Source organism: Ursus arctos, unplaced genomic scaffold, assembly GCF_023065955.2.
Source record: "Ursus arctos isolate Adak ecotype North America unplaced genomic scaffold, UrsArc2.0 scaffold_24, whole genome shotgun sequence".
Lineage (NCBI taxonomy): Eukaryota > Metazoa > Chordata > Mammalia > Carnivora > Ursidae > Ursus > Ursus arctos.
In genome coordinates, this window is record NW_026622919.1 from 7,331,909 (window position 1) to 7,344,744 (window position 12,836).

The 12,836-nt window shown below is 58.1% G+C and overlaps 1 protein-coding gene across 1 annotated transcript in view; it reads left to right on the forward strand.

The window, feature by feature from the left end:
* Positions 1-1,625: 1,625 nt before the first annotated feature.
* The window catches only part of SDK2 (sidekick cell adhesion molecule 2), a 254,736-nt gene continuing 243,525 nt past the window's right edge, over positions 1,626-12,836 (forward strand). Inside the window, exon 1 of the mRNA XM_057318008.1 lies at positions 1,626-2,565. Coding sequence (XP_057173991.1) covers positions 2,502-2,565 — 64 coding nt within the window. The 5' untranslated portion in view covers positions 1,626-2,501. The remainder of the gene's footprint in view (positions 2,566-12,836) is intronic.

Genomic DNA, 12,836 nt, shown 5'->3' on the forward strand with positions numbered 1-12,836 from the left:
GCCAGGAGAAAAAGTGGCAAAATGCTTGAATCAGGCGCTTGGAAAGGGCTGTAAGGAAGGCAGGCTAGCTTCTCAGCCATTTTCAGAAAACGCCCACAGTTCTTTTTCCAAGGCAGGTGAAATGAGACTATAAAAGTAATGAAATGTTTGCAGGGGGTGTGTCCACACCTCGGCAATCAATAAGGGGCTGCCCTCTGGGGTGGCGTGGGCCCTAACAAAGGAGAGGCTTCGTGGGGCACCAGGAAAGATGAGGCCACGAGGGAGAAAGGAGAACAGTGGCCTGGGAGAACGTAGAGGGTCTCAACGGCTCTTTGCTCCCCAGCAGAAGCCCCAAGTAGGCAGGACGGGGTTGGGCTCCTGACCCAGGAGCACCACCTTTTCTTTGGGGCCCATGAAAATGTTGTAATTTCTTTTAAAATCAGAATACATAAACGAACTTTTAGGTTGAAAAAAATGTTTTAATATGTAATATTAATATGTTTGTCTTTATGCCAACAGTCTTAAAATAATATTTTTACATATATATGTATATGTAAATTCTCCATTTTTTAGATGGAGAATGGAGTCCACGGAGGCAGAGCTGTCTAGTGCCCAGTAAACTTTAACTGGGTCCTGCAAACACTAACAGGCTCCTTCCATGGTGAGTGCTGGTCCTGCTCGTTCGTCTGGGCCACAAGGGAGGAAACCTCCTACCCTTCTCTGTGGCTCCCTCACCGATTTTCCGTTTTTCTACCCTTAGCAAACAGAGCTCAAAAGAAAAAAAAAAAAAAATGGAACAAAGAATGCATACGCCTTGGCACCAACTTCACTTTCTCAGCCATCTGTAAGTCCCAGGCCTCCCTTTTGTCTTGCTCTCGGCCCTGAGCGGTTCCAGACTCTTGAAAGCCTGACCTGGGAGGGGAAACTGGAATCAACCAGTTGACCGACCCCCTCTTCCCAACACACCCTCCACTGGTGTCAGGGGAAGGGTGGTGGGGGTCCGGGCTGTGGGAGAGATCGGGAATCAGATGAGGCCTGCGAGAGAGGAGGGGTGCGGGGCCGGGGCTGGAAGGCAAGGCTAGCCGAGAGGGCGGAGGGGCCCGGTGCGCATCTTTTCCCCGCGCGGCGCGAGGTTGGCACTGCCGTCCTCCGGCGGGTCCCGCGGCCGCGCTTGACGGACAGTGCTCCTGCGGGGCTCGCTCCCGGGCCTGGCTCGGGGCCGCCGCCGCCGCCGCCACCGCCGTCGCCGCCCCCACCCCTCCCCGCGCGCAGGCTGTCTCCAGTCGCGGCCACGGGGTAGCGCTCGGCCCCCCTCTCCGCGTCTCCGCCTCCGCCGCGCTCGTCCCCGGCTCACGCGGCCCCCGCAGCTCCGGCTCGGCGCAGGCAGGAGCGGCTCTCTGGACGCCGAGCCCGGGAAGCGGAGGGCGGCGGGCTCGGCGAGCGGCGGCGGCTGCGGAGGCGGGCGGCGGCGGCGGCGCGGCCCAGGCGCCGGGGCGGGCGCGGCGGCCGCTGCTCCTCGGGCCCGGGCGGCCGGCGAGCGCCGGGCGTCCGAGGAGGCGCCGCGCACCCGGAGCCGGGGCTGCCCGCCGGGCTCTCCGCGCGTCTCGCCGAGAGCTCCGGCCAGGGCGCGGCGGACGGCAGCGCCGCCGGGCTCCATCCACGGCCGGCAGGAGGCTCCGTGCCCGGACGCCGGCGACAGCCCGGGCCGCCGAACCCAGCAGCCGTCCCCGCCGCCCCGCAGCCGGCGCGGACATGGGCGCGCGGAGGTGCGCGCCGGGCCGCGGGACCCGCAAAGTTTGCTAGCCCGCTGGGCGCGGAGCCGAGGGCGCGCCCGGGTCCGGCGCCGCCTGGAGAGACCGAGCGTCCCCGGATTGGGCGCCACGGCGGTGGAGCCGAGAGGGGCGGCTCGGCCCCGCCAGATGCCGCCTGCAAAGTTAGAGAAGAAAACTTCAGCTCCAGGGAGATTCGGACCGCTATGCTAACCGCACCCCCCGAAGCCCGCGCCCCTGAAAGAAGACCCGCACCCGCGTCTACCGCCGCGCTCGCTTCCCGCCTGACCCCGGGGGCCCGACGCCTGGAACGGCGGTGATTGCGTCCGCCCGCAGAACCCAACCAGGGGGCGGGGAGGGGGCGGGGGGCGGGCAACGTGGCCACGGGAGGAAGTTTCCTGAAGTTGCCGGTTTATTCCGGAGCCCGGCCCGCGACCCGGCCGGATTGCGGAGGCCGCCCCGCCTGGGAGAAGTCGGAGTTCGGGTGCTAGGGGAGGGAGGAGCCCCGAATCCGAGAGCGGGCTTTTCCTCCTTCTCTTTGCTCTCCCTTCGCCTTCCGGGCGCGCCGCCGGGTCGGACTTGGACAGCTGACGAGAAGGAAGGTTGGGGTCGCTAGCGTTGCCCCTCCCGGGCATATACCGGCCCCGGCCGGAGCCGCGTGGACAGTCTCTTGGGACGAAGCCGCGGGGTCCCAGGACCACCCCCCCGGATTATAAAACAGTGCGGAGGACACCCCTCCCAAGGCTGGTCACCATGTGGGGGCTGCTGATGTGGACTCTGCTGGCCCTGCACCGGATCCGTGCGACCGGAGCCCAAGGTAAGGAGGTCCACCCCCACGTGGGGTTGGGGAGGGGGCTGAAGGAGGGGACACTCGCTGGCCCCCGGTGGCCTCCGGGACACCGGGTTTAGCCTGGGCAGAGCCCTCTCCAGGGAGTTTTAAGACATCCCCCTTCTTCGAGTTTGGGGGGCTCTCTTTTGGGGGGTGGGGCCGTTTTTCTGAGACTTGTGGTTTCCTGAGGAGGGAAGGCGGGGGGGGGGGGTCCGTGTTGGGAGGCGTCGTCCGGGGTGAGGTGAGGGGTAGCGACCCCCAGCCGCCCTGGGTGCCCTCGGGCCGGCGTGGGAGGGCGCGCCGTTCGCTGCCGGGCTCAGCGCCCGCCGCCCCGAGCTCCTCAAGCCGGGCTCGAGTCCTCGCCCGGTGTCCCCGGAAAGGGCCAGGCCCTGCCGGGCAGGCGCTGGCCGCCCCGGGCCGAGGGAGCGGAGCGGGAAGGCGGCCGGCAGGAGCTCGAGTCGGGCGCGGGGAGCCGGGTTGGTCGCCCCGGGAGGGCAGTTGCCGGGCCTGGCCACGTACGGGAGCCCGTGCCTGGCCGCCTGGCCGCCGCCGGGGCTGCTCGGCGGAGAGGGGCCGCGAGCCCATGTCGCGCGCGCAACTCGGGACCCAGCGCGGGGTGGTGCGCCGGGAGGGTCTGAGGCGTCGCCCCTCCCGCCCCCAGACACACGCAGCACCCTGTCTTCGCCTCCCCCTCCACCGGCCGCTCCTGTCTCTGACCTGTAGCTGCCTGGAGCAGCCTCGCGGTGGAGAAGGGCTGCTTTGGGGGTGGGAGCGTTAGGAGGGATGAGGAGGCGTGATCCGCGCTCCCCCCTCCAGAGGGCGGATGCCCAGACACCCCCGCCCCCAGTCCTCGGGCAGGTCCCAGCGGGGGAGGGCGGCTGCACCGGCGCTTCCTCGCCTTTGGGGTTCGCAGATCCAGACAGTGGTGCCAGTGGTGTCCGAGCGGCGCCTGCTGGGGGCGGAGGGAGACGAATCCTGGACCGGGCTTCAGGACTCGCGGGGCTTGGCCTCCCCTTTCCAGGCTCGAGAGCATGCCTGGACGCACCGGGCCGCCGGAATGCGGCGGCTGCATCTCGAACTGGCCCCACCCCAGCTCTGGGGTCTCCGAGCGGCGGGGAGGGGAGGGTGGAGGGACCCCGCTGCGCCCAGCGTCAGGCAGTCCAGAGAGCCAAGATCAAAGAGATGAGAATAATCGGCTCTCACTCACAGGGTTGAGGGGAGGATTTTACAAGGTGATTTACGTTAAAAGCACTTAGAAATTTTGTAAGGGGCCCTGTAAATGTAAGGTAATAAAAGTTATTATTAGTTTTATGATCATCATAAAATCTTCCAGCAGGCACGGACCTTAGAAGTCGGCTTACTCTAGCAGCCATTTAACAGATAGGAAAACTGAGGTCCAGAGGCATTAAATGACTTGCCCAAGGCTGCTGGGTGATCTGGGGGCAGAGTCAGGGACCAGGTGAGTTCTGGGCCCTTATTTACAACCCTTGGGAGCAGGATCATCCGCAGCTGGAGTACGTTTGCTTGCGGTGGGCCCTTCTTCTAAGGGTCCTAAGAGGACCTTGAGGCTGACAGAATAGGAACGGGGCGTAGCCTGCCCTGGGGCACTTCACAGATTTGCTCTGAGATGCCCGTGGGGCTCTGGGGGTGTCAGCCCCTGTCTGGAGGCATCTGTCTTAATTTCTGTATGGACTCTGGCAGTGGCATGATTTCCCCGGGGCATGTGGCTTACTCATTCTTGCCCATGCAGGCCCAGGCCCATAAGGAGTCCCCAGAGCACCAGAAGTTCCTTCCTTCTGGGTCATCAAGCCTCTTCCATGTCTGAGCCAACACCGTCCCATCCGCCTGAGGCCAAGACATAACAGCCCAGCTGAACTTAGGTTCGGCTCCCTCCTTTCTCTGTCCTCGTGCTGGAGGGGCTCACCCTGTCATCATCGCTGAAGGTCTCTGATTGATTCCCTCCCTCTCTGGTTCTCTTGTTTGCTGCCTTTCTGAATGAGGCTGCCCAGGTCCCCTGCTGCTCCGTTTGTGTTCTCTGGCTCCGAGAGAGTGTTTTCCAGCGGCCATGGGTATTCTCCATTTGTCTCCTGGCGGCAAACCATGCAGGGGATTGTGGGAACTTGGTCTTGCCCGGACTTGAGGGCAGTGCTGTGTTGTATGTAGGGGGCTGGGTGGGGGTCAGGGACAGGCCGCAGAGGGCTCGGGGGTCCTTTCCTGTCTGCTTTGGGGTTAGAGGGTGAAGTGTTTCCTTAGCTTCTGAGTTTGAGTCCATGCCCTTCAGCCTTTGGGGTAGTTGAAGCCACTGGCACTGTTTGTCCCTTCTGAGCCCATGAGCCCCGTTCTCCAGTCATGACACAGAGTGAGGGACCAGGTGGCGTTCCTCCGTGGGACAGACCTCACCTTGGCCACCGCTGGATTTTGTCTAGACTTTGGCTGGTGTTTTCAGCTGCTGGACCCGGGCAACATCATCTGTTTATACTGAAAGCCACTGTTTGACCATTTTGCCTGAAATTCACATGCATTTCCTAAAGTAAGTGCAGTGATGTTGTAGAAAGGGCAATTCCAGGTATTTGGGAGAACCCTCAGCAAGTGCCTGGCACTTAGAAAGTGCTTAATAAAGGGTAATCGTTTTTATGATGACGATGATGATTGTTTTTACACCGTAAGCCGGAGGACCATGAGGAATAGCCCTGGCCACCCACCAAAAAGGCCTTGCATGCCTTTTCCTCATCCAAGATGCTTCTTTTACTTCCTACTTCCGAGGCTGCATCGCTCTGTCTGCCGTGGCCCTCCCGATGTGCTGGGCTCCACTCCCAGGTACTCTGCCTGGAAATGTCTGGGTGAGCCTGGATGTCTGCATTTTAGCCAGCTTCTCAAAAGATTTTTCAGGTGCCATGAAAATTAATTGCTGGTGGACATCCCGAGGAGGCCCAGGGGCTGGAAGGAGGGCAGTAGCAGCCCAGCCAGCTGGTCCAGAAGGTTCTTTGGAGAGAACGGTGCCTGGGGGGGGGACAGAAGGGAGTGTTGTGAGCAGAGTGGGGCAGGCAGTGTGGAGAAGCCCAGCTTTGGAGGCTCCTGAAGGCTCCAAAGGGAGAAAGTTTAGTGCTGGGAGCTAATCACAATAAAAGCCAAACAGCACGCGAGGGAACGGGATGAAAGTTTAATTACATGGTGTGGCTAAGCTGTAATTATTAATTACTGACAGCAAAAAATAACTTATTGATCAGGGCCTCTTGCTAATTACCACAAGGCCGAGTGTCGTTCTTGCCTGGGGCTCAGCTGGTATGTGTCAAAGCCCTACACATGAGGGGCCAGGGGGCATCCCTCCTCCCTTCCGTAGCTCTCTACCCTGCACCCCTCTCTCCCTCACCCTGTGTGCCCCTTAGCTTCAGCTGGGGAGTCTGGAACATTCTGGCTCTGGCCAGATGGGTGACACAGTTTGGTGTTTCTCCTGGCTGCGGGATATGGCCCCTGCATGGGAAGAGAAAATTCGGGACCCCTACCCAGAGGCCAAATCGTGCTGGCAGCCTGACACCTGCCTCAGAAATCCTCCCTCTCATGCATTTGTTCGGCAAATAGTTATCGACCGCTCTCTCCCTTATGTCCTCTACTGGAAGGCCAGAGTAGGGGCCAGCAACCTTGTTCCATCAGGGAAGGGCGGCTGGGAAAGAGGCCAAATCCTTTACAGCAGTTCTCTGTTTAAACAGTGCCTGAATGGCCGACTTTAAAATGATGTGTTAAACTGCATATTGGTATGCATTTGACTTTGTACCACAGGACGCAGTCGGGCTGTAAGTTAAACAGTAAGGGAATGAACTTGTTCTCTGTCCTGAGGACTAGAATGATTCAGTGCATCAGACTTGAAAGAAAGACAAAAAGTCATCTAGTGTTGTCCTCTGCGCATAAACCTGGAACAAGTGGTCGTCCGGTGTCTGCTTGTATACCCCTGGTGATGGAGGACTCACTACTTACAAAACAAGCTGGTTGTTAGTCTCTCTGTGGCTGATTTTCCTGGGATTTGGCTGTGGTTGAAGAAGTCCTCTGATTGGCTGGAACACCTCCTCCCCAATCCTTCGGACTTCCTGCCCCTCAGGGAGTCAGGAGCCTGAGCTGGGATTGATGTTGGGTGTTACAGTGCTGCCTGCGGGATTTCCACCCCGGCTCCCCTCGGAGCACACTGCCACAGAGGGCCCTCGAGCTGCCTAAAACGGTGGGAATTAGTCATCATAATTCGGGGCCTTGGGATGCCAATAGCAACAAATGGGCCAGGAGTGACTGCCGGCAGCAGCCCCACTGCCTGTAATGGAAAAGAAAACAAGCCGGTTGCTGAGGCCTCCCGGTTGCTCCTTGTGGCCGCCGCCTCTGCTGTCCACATGCTGGGCAGAAGGCAGGGCCACTGAGCAGTGTCAGTGTCCAGCAAGGGGTCATCTGGGGCTGCTCAGGGTCCTGGTGGGGGCTGCGGAGGGCGCTGCACAGCTGGTCTCATCGGACTCCCCACCCAGGTGTCTGCTCCAGAAAGCCCCTCTCTCAGCCCTGGGAGCCCTGTGGGGGCCCCTCTCCCACGGGTGTTGGCAGGGACCTGGTGGGGGGCTCTGGGCCTCTGCCTCCACCACTGAGTGACCCTGAGCTGAGACTCTTCTCATCTGTGGAATGTGGAATCGGCTAAAAATCCCTATGTCTACTGTGTAGGGGTTTTTTTTGTTTTTTTTTTTTTTTTTGGACATTAAAGGAGATGATCTTAATCACTTCAAACTTCTCTCAATGACTGTTAAGTGCTTCTAATGCGTTGGCTGCGAGGCTGGGAGGATATCTTAACCCACACCTCCTGCCTCCCCCCTCCTCTCCAACGTCTCCACCCACCCTGTCCACTGCACAGGCCACCTCCCTGTTCCCAGAGCTGCCCTGTCGCTCTCTGGCTTCCCACCTGGCACCTGAAGGCCCTGCCATCCCTGTGGCCACACCCAGTCCTCCCAGCTGTCTGCAAGGCCCACTCCTTGTTTCCTTCAGCACTTTCCCCTGATGTCCCTAATCTGACCCTAAACCCATGAAAACATGGCATCTCCAAGCATGAACCCCCCCCCCACTTTGCCTTTTCCATGGCACTCAGCTTCACCTGACATATAGTGACTTACTTGTTTACCGTTGGTCTCTCTCACGGGGGCAGGGGCTTGATTTTATTCACTGCTGTATCCCCAGTCGCTAGGGCAGAGCCTAGCATAGAGAAGGAGCTCGAGGAATGGGAAAGGGCAATGAAGAATTAGTGAATGAACACATAGCCAAGGAATAAAGCTGTTTGTCTTCTGGCCTCTCCCTACTCCTCCAGCTTCCTCTTTGACCAGTTACCCTCTCTGATGGGCTCCTCCATACATCCCATCAGCCCCCTGTTGTGGAGCCCTCCTTGTGCGAGCTAAGCACCCCGAGGGTGGGAGCCCTGTCCTGCAGAGATGCCAGCCCAGGCTTACTTAGAATGGGGTCTTGTTCTCGAGCCCAGAGCCCACCTGCTGAGACTCCCCTTCACTCCCCTGTCTCTGGCCCTACAGGTGAAGTGGCTTCTGGAAGTCTGGCCTCTGGCTAGGGTGACCCTTCGGTCCTTATTCAGTCCCTGCTGCCTGCCCTGAACCTTTATGAAATTGGGAAGACAGGTAGGGGGTTTGGGGAGTAAGGCCCATTGTGCATGGAGGCCTCACTCGATATACATAGGAGAGGGAGGAAGACTTCCACCAACAATTAAATGCTGTGGCCTCCATCACTTCCCCTTGCAGCCCATTGGTCAGAGCTGATCACGTGGTCCTTCCCAGTGGCAGGGGGGCTGGGAGGCCCAGGCTTCCGTGTGCTGGAAAAAGAGACTGGCATGTCGAGGCTCACTGGTGATGTCCAGCATTCCTTCATAACCGCAGAGAGGACTCTGCGGTCTCTAGAAGTGCATTTCATACAGAGAATTACTTTACACCAGACGGGGCCATCCCTAAAGCATTCCCGAGTTAGCCCGGCTCTGGGCGGTTACTTTCTCTGCTTTCTGGGGGTTTTCCTTAAGCTGTTGAGTAGTGTCTAGTGTCTCGGTGGGTGCCTTGGCATTGGGGTGACCCGGGTTCAAGCTCTGTCACTTTCAAACTCTACCATGTCCCTGGGCCACTTTGGGGTTACTTTCCCAGCGCCCGATTCCTGGCAGGGACGGCAGGGGACGAGCAGGCAGAGTGCTCACGTGGAGCCTGGCCTATCACAGGCACTCAGCAAGCTGATGTGACTAGCTGTGCCTCTGTGGTGGCCCCTCCAGATGGTCTCAAGATAGGATCTCCGGTTGCACGGAGTTTTCAGATCCTTCCCCACCCCCTGACCCAGGTATCTTTATAATCCACCCACATCTTCCTTTTCCACTTTGTTTCTTCCCCGGTTTGAATGATCTGGTCTTTTCTCCCCATCCTAGGGTCACCAGAGAGGAGGCACACTCACATTTGGTGTGCAATTCTGTGTGTCAGACAGTGTTAGGTACAGTGTAACCATTCCCTGCCTCCGCCCTCCCTCGACCCCAACATGCAGGTAAACTGAGGCTCACAGGGACTGCCTGCCCAAGGCCTTAGAACTAGGAAGTCAGGATTTGAACCTCGGGCTCTGTGACCCCAATGCCTGTCACCTTTCCACTCACTCTGGCTGCGCTGGCCTCCATGGCATCCTTCACTGGTACCTTCCCTGGGAGGAACGACCATTTGCTGGTGAGATGCCCATCCCGTTGGGCTGTCGGAAGACCAGGGCTGGCCCGGGGACGTGGTAGAGCTTGAAAATAGCCCTCAGAAGTCTTCCTCCTCTTCCTCCTCCTGATCCCCCTGGCTCTTGCCTCCACCCTGACCGTGTCCTCACTGGACCTCAAATTGGCAGAATATGAGAGGTTAGGATGGGAACCCGGTCCTCTTCTGTGCTTCTCCTCCTTTCCCTGCCATCCCCCGCCCTTCCCCGGGGAACCTAGAGATGTTTGACGAGTCTCCTTAAGGTCACTTGGGCATTCATGACTAGATGCCAGTGACCAGGCCACACAAGAGTCTTTTAAACTGAATGGGGCGGGGAAGAGGCGAGTAAAGTTTGATGCCATGCAGGAAGCTGTTAGTGACCCAGAGGAGTAATGAAATTTTGATGATAGGATAATCCTAAGGGGAGGAAATAGTATTTGCCATCATGTGGCCCACTGAGGGAGTTCAGCTTTTGGGGCAGGCACGAGTGAGTCTCAAGGGCCTGCTGCAGCCAGGACCCTAGAACCCCCCACTCCCAACCCTGCTACCAGGACACCTGGTCCCGTAAAGGTGCTGGCAGGCGAGGCACTTGTGTGGCCCAGAACCTGAGGAATGGCCAGAAATGTGGCTGGACTCCTGGACGCGTGGGTTGTCAACCGCAACATGGGCGTCCATCACGAGTCTGCGACAGGCGCTCGGCTGCCAGCTTTGGGCCATGAGAGCCAGTCCAGAATGTGCCGTCAGAGGGCCCCCGCAGGACAGTAGCCCTGAGAGCCCGAAACGTGGATGACTCCCTGGGTGCAAATCCTACGTGTCCTTGACTGTCCGGGTGACCTTGGGTGAGTTACTTACATCGCCTGTCTGTGCCTCGTTTTCTTCATCTGCAAAGTGGGGAGAACGGGAGTCCTTACGTCATGGCGTCGTGGCAGGGTTTAATAAGATCTGCTAATCGCTTGGTATTCAGTGTATTCAATGCTTGTCATTGTCGTCATTACCGTCATGGCGTTGGGGACGCAGGGTCAGCTTTGGGCCTGCGATTTGGCACGTGCTGTGCCCCCGAGTGCCTCTGCCGTCTTTAGCTCTCACAGACCTGCTGGTGGTGTCAAAACGTCTGCTCTCAGGGGTTTATTTATTCGGTTAAGACGTCTTTGGCTCCAACTGAAAATGCAAGCACACCACGGAGAATCCACATATTAAGCTGTTCTTAGCTGGTCAGGCCTTAAGGTGAATGTTTTGATTGGATCCTTTCATAAAACCTCAAATTTCTGGGTGTAGCTTTCACAGACAACTCGTTAGGCGCCTCATCCCAATCTTGGAAGGGGTTTGGTCAGAAAGCATTCACATTATTAACGTTGTTTGCACTGAAGTTCGGAAATACTCACTTGCCAAGGTCACTTGATGTGTAAGAAAGTGGCAATGAATGTGGGTCAGCTGCCTTCCAGGCTGCTGCCTATGGTCTGGTCAGGAACGGCTCACCATACTGCTTGGTTGGACCACAAACTGGGTCCCAACTTGGGGGGACAAACGGGGTAGGGCTCAGGGCGCAGCCTGCAGCGGCCTCTCCTCTGTAAGGGAGGTCAGACCCCTCCCTGGATACCCCGTCTGCTCTTCCACGGGGTCTTAGTGATAGGGTCTAAATGCTGAGTCCTGTCACGTTAGCCCCTACGGATAGACCTTCGCCCCCGTGGCTTTGCCACTGTTGTGGGATCTGCGCCAAGCCCCCCACAGTCTGGCCCTACACACAGCCCCAATCTCCCCTCCCCAGACCCCCCCACAGCCCTCCATGTGCTCAGCTATCCTCAGCACCCCGAACCCCTCAGCACCCTCCCCCTCTCTCCCCCGCTCCGCACCCCTGTTCTCCCCCAAGATCTGACGGCTAGAACACATCCTCCCAAATGCCTCTCGGCTCTCAGGATGCCGACGGTCTAGATGTCTTGTTTGGCACTTTGGCCTTGTTGGTTCTGAATTCTCTTTTCATGTGTGTGTGACTGATTTCTTTAATTATAAACTCCTTGAATTTAGATAATAACCTTCATCAGCAAGGTTAGAGGCATTAGACATAAATTATTGTTCCCAATTAATGAACTTAACCCTTTGAAGAAGGGCACCGGGGGTAATTGTAACGTCAGGGGAAAGGTAACAGGCGTGATGCTGTGCGGGTCTCGGAAGCTGAGACCAATCCTCACTGGGTCCCTTTGGGCTTCCATGTCCTCGCTGGGAAACTCGGTGCCATAAACGCACGGTTTCCCAGCTGTAGAGTGATGGACATCGATGGTGGAGGAAGATGGACATGGGCCCTGGGGGAGCTGGCCGCGGGCCTGACGCTGCCCGCTAGCCGTGTGACCTTTTCCTCCTTTATATGTTCCATTTTAAATATATGAAAATTTGCATTCCATTCCATAGTCTGTCTGAATTCTGTTTTAACACACAAAGGGTATTTTAAAGGCAGTTGGTGCTGCTGGGAAGGTGGTGTATCTGCCCCACGGCTTCCTGGACCTCCTGGGATCTATGTCAAAACTTGGTTTTGAAAAACTTGAATGAGATGTTCTCTTGGGTCACATCATCTGTACGATTCCAAGATGCTTTACATATTTCAACCATTTGTGTTTAAACTTTTCTATATTGTTTCATAGACATATGTACTTCCTAAAGCAATTGTGCCCCAAACATCATTGAACCTGGGCCACCATAACCACCCGCCGTGAGTGGTCTGTGGCCATGCCTTCAAGGGTATCGGTGGGAGTGTAAGGCTGTCAGCCCCTCCGTCGGTGACCCTGTTGCTTGGGTGGTTGGAGTTTTCAGGGGCCCGTCTCCCGGCCTCTCCCTGGACTGTCCCCCCTCTGCCCCCCTTTTCATCACCAGCCACCGAGCCCATCAGCAGCACTGTGGGGCAGGGCACTGACTAAATGTTCCCCCTCCGTTTTGGTCACTCCCTTGAGATCTCTCTAGAGGCTCTTGGGCTTCTGGAAGCTGAAAGCATCCGTGCACTCCCAGGCTCCATTGGGCGGCCCGCCATCCCCATCGCCGCTCATGTGTCCCACTGCCCTGGCTCAGGCACTCAGACACCTAGAACGGGGGCAGCGTTGCTGCTCTGAGACCGTGCCCAGCACTCAGTCCTTCTTGCTCAGTCAACCTCGAAGTCTCCTGCCCACGGGCAGCCTGCTTTTGGCTTCACACAGCTCTGGCTGGCTCTGCCCAGTGGCCCTTGACCTTCCCACTTGGAGCCCCTTCTCCCTGGCCTGGCAGAGTGAATGGAGGCGGGGGGCGGGTTGGGGACAGGCTGTTGTGAGGCCTGGAGCTGCCAAGGAGGGTCGGGGGGAGTTCCTCATTAGCTCTGCCCCAAGCTCATTACGGGGCTGTGCCTCACTGGGTGAAAAATGGTTGTCATCAGGGCAGTAATAAATACGCTGCTGTCAGTGTTGATATGATTGCACTAATGAACAGAAATCAGCCAGGCCGAAGCGAGGGGAGATGCTTCTGGCTGTGGCTCTGGGTGGCTGGAGAGCTCTGTCCACTGCTTGCTGTCCCTGGCCCCAG